We start from the raw sequence: 10,739 nt of genomic DNA, 5'->3' as shown, positions 1-10,739 counted from the left end.
GTCACCACTGATATCTAAAATCATTGTGGGAGGAAATACCTAACTACAAACTTCATATGCCGTGGGCAGCACGGTAGCATAGTGGTTAGCACAATTGCTTCACAGCTCCAGGGTCCCAGGTTCGATTCCTGGCTTGGGTCAGTGTCTGTGTGGAGTTTGCACTTTCTCCCCCTGTGTGCGTGTGGGTTTCCTCCGGGTGCTCTGGTTTCTTCCCACAATCCAAAGATGTGCAGGTTAGGTGGATTGGCCATGGTAAATTGCCCTGAGTGTCCAAAATTGCCCTTAGTATTGGGTGGTGTTACTGGGTTATCGGGATAGGGTGGAGGTGTGGGCTTGGGTATGATGCTCTTTCCAAGAGCCGGTGCAGACTTGATGGGCTGAATGGCCTCCTTCTGCACTGCAAATTCTATAATAATAATAATCACTTATTGCCACGAGTAGGCTTCAATGAAGTTACTGTGAAAAGCCCCTAGCGACCACATTCCGGCGCCTGTTCGGGGAGGCTGGTACAGGAATTGAACCCGCGCTGCTGGCATTGTTCTGCATTACAAGCCAGCGATTTAGCCCACTGCGCTAAACCAGCCCCAGTTCATATAAGATTGGAATTAATTATGGTTGGGAGAGATGGGGATGTACAGGCTTGAAATGAAATGTTAAATTAAACAGAAAACGAGAGCTGTTAAAAGAAGAGATAAACTGGAGATTAGCATGCTATTCCGGAGTGCAATTTAGATTTTTAAAATTATTTTTTTTCCAAAAAGCATACAGGCAACGCTGAGGACCAAATTAATTCCTCGAATGCAACTGGAGAGCTGAACGAACAGCTGTCATGAAGCCAGCTCTCTGCTGCCAACGCAAAACCACCCCTTACCCACCGAGTGAGATATCCTGTTTATGTCTTTTCAAGCAATGTGACTGAATTATTTTTCCTTATTTAATTTTTGCAGTTCAAAGGCAGTCACCACCCTATTCGGACTCAACATTTCCCAGCATTGCTACCTCAGGATGCCTCTGCTGGCTGCTGCCTTTTGGGCTCCAAACGGTAGCTGGATTTTAAAACACAACAATGCTATTACACCTCTACCACATAATGGACAACATACATTAAAAGATATCTGATCTATGGCCCATTCCCTTTTCTCCGCCCCGCGACCACCACCACACCCATTTATTGACCTTGGATTTTCAGTAAATTGAGAATTCAAGAACCAGCAAGCAAGTGAACATTTTATCCATCTGCCTCCTGTGCACCTGCTGCTGAATTTTAATTGTCTGCCCCGAGTCAGCTGGAAATTGTTTTTTTTTTTTGTTTGCGTGTGCGATCCTATAATCATGTTCTCTTTTGAAACTTCCCCTCTGCCTATTCTAGCTTTCCTTTAACCCTTCTGTCCAAACAAAAATGAATACAAGCAACTCGTTTGCAGGAGGCAGCAGCAGATGCCCGTCTGTGACAGTACAAGTAGCATCAGTCACTCTCTGAGCCTTTGAGAAATATTGACCGCCATTTTGCTTTTAAAGGTGTAGCACGAGAAAGAGACCCTCGCGATAAGGACGTTTCACAAACAATTATACCAATGCTTCATATACTACAGGCCAAGACCAAATAGCCTTGCTATTGGGGAAAATAAATCTCCAGGGAGACCGATCCTAGTATTCCACAATGATGCAACTGACCTGGTCTCATAGGATAACATCCAACACGACATCCCTGTGGGTGCCTGTACTGTCAATGTACACGATGTACCAGATAATACTTCGCTGGCATGTTTACCTTCAAGAAGAGGAGTTCAATCTCAAACTTAGGGCTTTTAAAAAAAAATTATTAGCCTTTCTATGCACAGAAATCTCCTGGTCTCCCAGTGGGAGCCTGTGTTTGGGTTGTGTTGAGAACGGGTGACCAGATATCCCAAAGGTGAAGAAATAAAATTTGGCTTGAAAAGCACTGGGACTCCTCCAAATGTACAGAGGAAACTCCCCTCCCCAAAGTGTTCAAAGATCCAAAGTATATTCACCTCCAGCACCGCCAGAATTTACAAATAGCCATAAGATTCGTTTATTTTTGTTGCAAAGTTAAACAAAATGCTTGTCCTTTTTGGCAAAGGTTTTGCCTCAGTCTCTCTCTCTCTCTCTCGTGCCCCATAAAGGATTCTACCGACAGAAAAATTGCAGGGCAAGGGCCAAGGCCAGTAGGTGGAACGAAGTGGCTGAGCATCGCAGGGCATTACCCCCATTTCCCAGTTTGGATTTCCCACTCTGCTCCGGGATGGCATAGACAATGGGTGACCTGGTTGCAGCGTTGATGAACCTTCTCCTGCCACAGCCATCCTCTGAGCAGGAATCTCCACTTCCCGATCCACTGCTATCGTCACCTATGGGAAATTCAAATGTGTTAATACCAAAGATTCCGTTATACTCCCACCTCCGAGCGCAGCTACGCTCCCAATTGCGGGCCCAGCTACGTCCCCAGCTACGTTCCCAGTCCGTGTCCAGCCCCGCGCCCAGCTACGTTCCCAGCTCCGTTCCCAACACTGAGTGCAGCTATGCTCCCAGCTCCGAGGCCAGCTACATTCTCAGTCCGTGTCCAGCTCCGCGCCCAGCTACGCTCCCACCTCCGAGCTCAGCTCCGTTCCCAACTCCGAGCACAGCTACGTTCCCAGCTATGCTCCCAGCTCCGAGGCCAGCTACATTCCCAGTCCGTGTCCAGCTCCGCGCCCAGCTACGTTCCCAGCTCCGATCGCAGCTACGCTCCCACCTCCGAGCTCAGCTCCGTTCCCAGCTCCGAGCGCAGCTACGCTCCCAGCTCCGAGGCCAGCAACATTCCCAGTCCGTGTCCAGCTCCGCGCCCAGCTACGTTCCCAGCTCCGATCGCAGCTACGCTCCCACCTCCGAGCTCAGCTCCGTTCCCAACTCCGAGCGCAGCTACGCTCCCAGCTCCGAGGCCAGCAACATTCCCAGTCCGTGTCCAGCTCCGCGCCCAGCTACGTTCCCAGCTCCGATCGCAGCTACGCTCCCACCTCCGAGCTCAGCTCCGTTCCCAGCTCCGAGCGCAGCTACGCTCCCAGCTCCGAGGCCAGCAACATTCCCAGTCCGTGTCCAGCTCCGGGCCCCAGCTACGTCCCCAGCTCCGGGCCCAGCTACGTTCCCAGTCCGTGTCCAGCTCCGTTCCCAGCTCCGTTCCCAACACTGAGTGCAGCTATGCTCCCAGCTCCGAGGCCAGCTACATTCTCAGTCCGTGTCCAGCTCCGCGCCCAGCTACGCTCCCACCTCCGAGCTCAGCTCCGTTCCCAACTCCGAGCACAGCTACGTTCCCAGCTATGCTCCCAGCTCCGAGGCCAGCTACATTCCCAGTCCGTGTCCAGCTCCGCGCCCAGCTACGTTCCCAGCTCCGATCGCAGCTACGCTCCCACCTCCGAGCTCAGCTCCGTTCCCAACTCCGAGCGCAGCTACGCTCCCAGCTCCAAGGCCAGCAACATTCCCAGTCCGTGTCCAGCTCCGCGCCCAGCTACGTTCCCAGCTCCGATCGCAGCTACGCTCCCACCTCCGAGCTCAGCTCCGTTCCCAACTCCGAGCGCAGCTACGCTCCCAGCTCCGAGGCCAGCAACATTCCCAGTCCGTGTCCAGCTCCGCGCCCAGCTACGTTCCCAGCTCCGATCCCAGCTACGCTCCCACCTCCGAGCTCAGCTCCGTTCCCAGCTCCGAGCGCAGCTACGCTCCCAGCTCCGAGGCCAGCAACATTCCCAGTCCGTGTCCAGCTCCGCGCCCAGCTACGTTCCCAGCTCCGATCGCAGCTACGCTCCCACCTCCGAGCTCAGCTCCGTTCCCAACTCCGAGCGCAGCTACGCTCCCAGCTCCGAGGCCAGCAACATTCCCAGTCCGTGTCCAGCTCCGCGCCCAGCTACGTTCCCAGCTCAGAGCGCAGCTACGCTCCCACCTCCGAGCTCAGCTCCGTTCCCAACTCCGAGCGCAGCTACGCTCCCACCTCCGAGCTCAGCTCCGTTCCCAACTCCGAGCGCAGCTACGCTCCCAGCTCCGAGACCAGCAACATTCCCAGTCCGTGTCCAGCTCCGCGCCCAGCTACGTTCCCAGCTCAGAGCGCAGCTACGCTCCCACCTCCGAGCTCAGCTCCGTTCCCAACTCCGAGTGCAGCTACGCTCCCAGCTCCGACGCCAGCAAGGCTCCCAACTCCGGGCCCAGCTAAGCTCCCAGCTCCGTTCCCAGCTACGCTCCCACCTCCGAGCTCAGCTCCGTTCCCAACTCCGAGTGCAGCTACGTTCCCAGCTCCGCTCCCAGCTCCGAGGCCAGCTACATTCTCAGTCCGTGTCCAGCTCCGCTCCCAGCTCCGTTCCCAGCTACGCTTCCAGCTCCGCTCCCAGCTCCAAGCCCAGCTCCGCTCCCAGCTCCGTTCCCAGATACACTCCCAGCTACCCTCACAGCTCAGCCCAGCAACGCTCCCAGCTCCGTTCCCAGATACACCAGCTACGTTCCCAGCTACCCTCACAGCTCAGCCCAGCAACGCTCCCAGCTCCGTTCCCAGATACACCCAGCTACGTTCCCAGCTACCCTCACAGCTCAGCCCAGCAACGCTCCCAGCTCCGTTCCCAGCTACCCTCACAGCTCCGTTCCCAGCTACCCTCACAGCTCTGAGCCCAGCTACACTCACAGCTCTGAGCCCAGCTACACTCACAGCTCTGAGCCCAGCTACACTCACAGCTCTGAGCCCAGCTCCGTGCCCAGCTACCCTCACAGCTCCGTTCCCAGCTACCCTCACAGCTCTGAGCCCAGCTACACTCACAGCTCTGAGCCCAGCTACGCTTCCAGCTCCGCTCCCAGATACTCTCTTAGCTCTGAGCCCAGCTACGCTCCCAGATACACTCCCAGCTACTCTCTTAGCTCTGAGCCCAGCTACGCTTCCAGCTACGTTCCCAGCTCCGCTCCCAGATACTCTCTTAGCTCTGAGCCCAGCTACGCTCCCAGCTCCTCTCTTAGCTCTGAGCCCAGCTACGCTCCCAGATACACTCCCAGCTACCCTCACAGCTCTGAGCCCAGCTACGCTCCCAGCTCCTCTCTTAGCTCTGAGCCCAGCTACGCTCCCAGATACACTCCCAGCTACCCTCACAGCTCTGAGCCCAGCTACGCTCCCAGCTACGCTCCCAGCTCCGTGCCCAGCTACGCTCCCAGCTCCGAGCCCAGCTACGAGTACAGCTCCGTGCCCAGCTGCACTCCCAGCTCCGAGCCCAGCTACGCTCCCAGCTCCGAGCCCAGCTACGCTCCCAGCTCCGAGCCCAGCTACGCTCCCAGCTCCGAGCCCAGCTATGCTCCCAACTCCGAGCCCAGTTCCACGCCCAGCTACGCTCCCAGCTCCATACCCAGCTCCACGCCCAGCTATGCTCCCAGCTCTGCTCCCAGCTCCGAGTACAGCTCCGTGCCCAGCTACACTCCAAACTCCGAGCCCAGCTACGCTCCCAACTCCGCTCCAAACTACGCTCCCAGCTCCGTGCCGAGCTATGCTCCCAGTTCCAACACAGCTATGTTCCCAGCTACACTCCCAGCTCTGAGCCCAGCTGCGCTCCCAGCTCCGAGCCCAGCTACGCTCTCAACTCCGAGCCGAGCTACGCTCCCAGCTCTGAGCCCAGCTACGCTCCAGCTCTGAGCCCAGCTGCGCTCCCAGCTCCGAGCCCAGCTACGCTCTCAACTCCGAGCCGAGCTACGCTCCCAGCTCTGAGCCCAGCTACGCTCCAGCTCTGAGCCCAGCTGCGCTCCCAGCTCCGAGCCCAGCTACGCTCTCAACTCCGAGCCGAGCTACGCTCCCAGCTCTGAGCCCAGCTACGCTCCAGCTCTTGAGCCCAGCTACGCTCCCAGCTCCGCTCGCAGCTACGCTCCCAGCTCCGCGCCCAACTCCGCTCCCAGCTCCGCGCCCAACTCCGCTCCCAGCTCCGCGCCCAGCTCCACTCCCAGCTATGCTCTTAGCTCTGAGCCCAGCTACGCGCCCAACTCCGAGCCCAGCTACGCTCCCAACTCCGCTCCAAACTACGCTCCCAGCTCCGTGCCGAGCTATGCTCCCAGCTCCAACACAGCTATGTTCCCAGCTACACTCCCAGCTCTGAGCCCAGCTGCGCTCCCAGCTCCGAGCCCAGCTACGCTCTCAACTCCGAGCCGAGCTACACTCCCAGCTCTGAGCCCAGCTACGCTCCCAGCTCCGAGCCCAGCTACGCTCTCAACTCCGAGCCGAGCTACGCTCCCAGCTCTGAGCCCAGCTACGCTCCAGCTCTGAGCCCAGCTACGCTCCCAGCTCCGCTCGCAGCTACGCTCCCAGCTCTGCGCCCAACTCCGCTCCCAGCTACGCTCCTAGCTACGCTCCCAGCTACGCTCCTAGCTCCGCTCCCAGCTCCGTGCCCAGCTCTGAGCCCAGCTACATTCCTAGTTCCACTCCCAGCTACGCTCCCAGCTCCGCGCCCAACTCCGCTCCCAGCTATGCTCTTAGCTCTGAGCCCAGCTACGCCCCCAGCTCTGAGCCCAGCTCCGTGCCCGCTACACTCCCAGCTCTGAGCACAGCAACACTCCCAGCTCCGAGTGTAGCTATGTTCCCTGCTACACCCAGCTCCACTCCCAGCTCCGTTCCCAGCTCCAAGCCCAGCTCCGTGCCCAGCTATGGTCCCAGCTACGATCCCAGCTCCGAGCCCAGCTACGCTTCCAGCTACGTTCCCAGCTCTGAGCCCAGCTCCGCTCACAGCTCTGAGCCCAGCTATGGTCCCAGCTCTGTGTTCAGCTACGTTCCCAGCTCTGAGCCCAGCTATGCTCCCAGCTCCGCTCCCAGCTTCAAGCCCAGCTGTGCTCCCAGCTCTGTGTTCAGCTACGCTCCCAGGTCTGAGCCCAGCTACAATAACAGCTGTCAATCATGGAATAATGGGAGATCCCAAAGGAGTTTTGGGTTGGAGGAGGTAAGGCTGAAAGAGCTTCCTGAGATAGCGAGGGCCAAGGTTTTGGAAGGATTTGAAAATGAAGAAATTTTAAATTTGAGGCATGATGGATGGGCCAGGACATAAGACATGTAAGTCGGCAAGCACAGGGTGAAGGCATTGTCAGAACATACAGTGATTTAGGAAGAGGGGCAGTCAAGTTGGCTGGAGAGCAGTAGAGTAAAACAGGCACCACAGCACTACCAGTGGTAGGAGGGTATAACTACAGTGTGAAAAGTATACACAGGCAACTTAACAAAGTGGGCACACCAATGTAGAATGGAAAACCTTGACATGAAAGTATGATCAATATGAAATAATATCTTGTAGTGTTTGCATTAGCTTCAGGAGGTGACATATCATGTGATTTGCTGTTCTTAATAGTGTTGTAGCAGAGATAACCAAACAGACCACGGCAACGGGGGATATTAGCCCGGGAGAGATTTTCTTTGTTGTTTTCCCAATTCTTGATTGATATTGTCAAAAGTTGGTTGATGGTCAGAACTGACAGTTTAATTCAATTAATCTAACCACTGAACCATTAAAGTGCAGTGAACATGGGGAGATGGCATTGATCTTAGATCTCGACACACAAGTGCAGACTTCAAAGCTTTCGAGTAATTCCCCAGGCGGCATATCTCAATTTTAACTCAATCAGGACACCTGAATAATGTGGACTGGAAATTCTCAGTAAAATTCTTACATTTAACTTCACACTGTGCAGGTGCATGGAGCATTATCAAGTGGAAGAAATAGATTCTAAAGAAGGTAACTTAACTTTTTGTGATCTGCGTCTATTTTGTTATTTGAAGGATTTGTGCTCCCACTTGCTGCATGTTGTCAATATCTTACTAATCACATTGTTGAGGTTTAAATACGTTGTTAAACAGGTGATGGAATTTGCACACCGATAAATGGGGATAGCTGGGACACTGGTGGGCGTGAGTAGTGTTTACTGTGAGCTAATAAACTCTTTCTTACAAAGCTGCTGTCTCTTAACTTTAACTTCACCAACCAGTGGTGGATCCAGTTAACAACTTTCTATTTTTTTTAAATAAAAATGTACTTTTAAAGTTTTGAAAGATAAGAAAAACACACCCCAACCCAAACAGAACTAGTGCAAAAAAATCCACAAATCAACCCCCCCCGTGCCAATAATCCACCCCCCAAAACCCTACTCCCACCCCCCACCCCCTCACAGCGGCTGACTGTGACCAACTCTTTGAAATACCGAATGAACAGGTGCTATCTTTTGTAGAACTCCTCGATCACCCCTCTCAAGGTGAATTTAATGGAAGGTATTGGAATTCCATCAAGTCCCCTAGCCACACTAAGGCACAGGGCGGGGAAGCTGACCTATAACCCAATCAGCGCGGTGAAGGCGGTGAAGACTAAAACATCCACTCCTGTCCCCATCTGTAGCTACAGCAGGTCCAATACCCCAAATATGCCCCCTAGGGGATTGAAGTCCAAATCTATTTGCAAGATTGCCGACATGGTGCTGAAAAACAAACCCCAAAACCTTCCCAGTTCAGGGCAAGACTGAAACATGTGAACATGATTGACCGGGCCCCTCCCACATGCTCACAGTTGTCCTCCACTTCCTCAAACAAACGGCTCATCTTCGACCTCGTTGAATGTGCCCTATGCACCACCTTTAATTGAACCCTAATCTCGCACACAAAGTTATGGCGTTCACACCACATCCCCTCCTCCAGTGTCATTCCCAACTCCTCCCCCCGCTTGGTCTTAAATGCCTCCAGTAATACCAAGTCCTCCTCCAGAATTCTCCCATAAATGACCGAGGTACCCCCCTCCTCCATGTCCACCACCAACAGCACTCTTTCCAAGGGCGAGGAAGATGGTATTACCAGGAATGGTGGAAAGATCTTCTTTGCAAAATCCCTCACCTGCACATACTGGAATATTTCAGACCGCGGGATCCCAAACGTCTCCGTCAACTCCTACAAACCCACGAACTGCCCTCCAGAAAAAATTCCCTCATTCCTCTCACCCCCTCATCCTCCCAACCCTGGAACGTAGTGTCTAATCTAGCCAGTTAAACCAGGCAATTTGAGCCCTCTCTATTATTTAATCTCAAAATAAATCTATTAATATTAGCCAGTGTTCACCCGTCTGGCAATGTAGCACTTTCAGCCTAATTAAATGTCTAAGGAGAATAGGACAGGTGAACTCTGGTAGCGGATGCGACAACATTTTGGGATTTTTTTTCATTTATTATTTTTTTTTAATATAAATTTCGAGTACCCAATTAATTTTTCCAATTAAGGGGCAATTTTAGCATGGTCAATCCACCTAGCCTGCGAATCTTTGGTTTGTGGGGGCGAAACCCACGCAAACACGGGGAGAATGTGCAAACGCCACACGGACAGTGACCCAGAGCCGGGATCGAACCTGGGACCTCGGCGCCGTGAGGCAGCAGGGCTAACCCACTGTGCCACCGTGCTGCCCTATTTTCATTTATTTATTTTATTCTATTTATTCTTAGCCAGGGCCTGTGCAAGGGTGCAAGTTTCAATTCATGTCAAATACATGCTCTTTACGATGAAGTGTCAGGAGGAAGCCTGCAAATGTTAAATTGGTCTCAGCGTTCGACTGGATTAGAAGCAGGGATAACCGGGATCGCGGAAAAAACAGTTGGAGGTTGCAACCGAGAAAATAAGTTAGAAGGCAAGATGAAATTGCAGATGCAAAGGGGATAGAATGAGAAACAGAGGAAGGGCCTCAAAAAATGAGGTGCGGGGGAGTGTGGTCTTGGAAGGAATGCTATGGATGAGTAATAGAAGAGGAAGGAGCTAAGAGGCGGAAACGCAGCATAAAAATAAGATTAATGAAGAAAGAGCACAAAGATTATTAATGGGAAAGTATCAAGTGAGTTAAACACAAAACCTGATTCAAAGCATCCCATTGACTGTGTTACTGGATTGAGCCTCTCCTTAGCATGTAAATTCTTTCACATCACTGAGCACAACTACATTCACGAAAAGACAAACAGCAATAAAGACAGAACAGAACTGGCTACTCACTCGTGTCCTGGAAATCCACGTCATTCCCATTGTAGGCATTCCGCAGTCGATTGGTCATTATCCGTAGCTGCATGATTTGCTGGCGAATGGCCATGTCCGGTTTGGTTATGTCAACTTCAACCTCTGGATTATTAATCTGATTGGCTAATCCATCTGCCATGACCTCCGGGAGGTACCTGCCAGGTAGGATGAGAGTTGACAATCATTAGTCAACAGTGTGCACAAAAGAAAGAGAGAGAGGGAGGGGGAGGGAGGGAGAGGGGGCTGGGAAGGAGGGAGTGGAGTGGAAGGCGGGGGGGGAGGAGGGAGGGAAGAGGAGGAGGGAGGGGAGGGGAGAGGGTGGGGGAGGGAGGTGGAGGGGAGGGGAGAGGGTGGGAGGGTGGGGGAGGGAGGTGGAGGGGAGGGGAGAGGGTGCGAGGGTGGGGGAGGGAGGTGAGAGGGTGGGGGAGGGAGGTGAGAGGGTGGGGGAGGGAGGTGAGAGGGTGGGGGAGGGAGGTGAGAGGTGAGCGGGAGGGTAAGGGAGGGCAGGGGAGGATGAGAGGGGAGCAGGAGGGTAAGGGAGGGCAGGGGAGAGGGAGTGAGGGGAGGGGAGGTGTGAGGGTGGAAGGGGAGGGGAGAGGGTGGAAGGGGAGGAGGAGGGGAGAGGGTGAGAGGGCAGGGGAGGGAGGGCACAGGAGGGAGGTCAGTGTTGCTTATTTAGGATGGTTAGCGTAGTGTTCCACAAAGACCACAGTGC

General features: G+C 54.0%; 1 protein-coding gene across 1 annotated transcript in view; it reads right to left on the bottom strand.

Moving 5' to 3' along the window:
* Positions 1-938: 938 nt before the first annotated feature.
* The window catches only part of LOC119975918 (glypican-1-like), a 235,008-nt gene continuing 225,207 nt past the window's right edge, over positions 939-10,739 (bottom strand). Inside the window, 2 exon segments of the mRNA XM_038815863.1 lie at positions 939-2,369; positions 10,004-10,179. Of these exon segments, the coding sequence (XP_038671791.1) occupies positions 2,149-2,369; positions 10,004-10,179 (397 nt within the window). The 3' untranslated portion in view covers positions 939-2,148.

Source organism: Scyliorhinus canicula, chromosome 13, assembly GCF_902713615.1.
Source record: "Scyliorhinus canicula chromosome 13, sScyCan1.1, whole genome shotgun sequence".
NCBI classification, from domain to species: Eukaryota; Metazoa; Chordata; class Chondrichthyes; order Carcharhiniformes; family Scyliorhinidae; genus Scyliorhinus; species Scyliorhinus canicula.
This window is presented reverse-complemented; position numbering and strand designations above follow the sequence as displayed.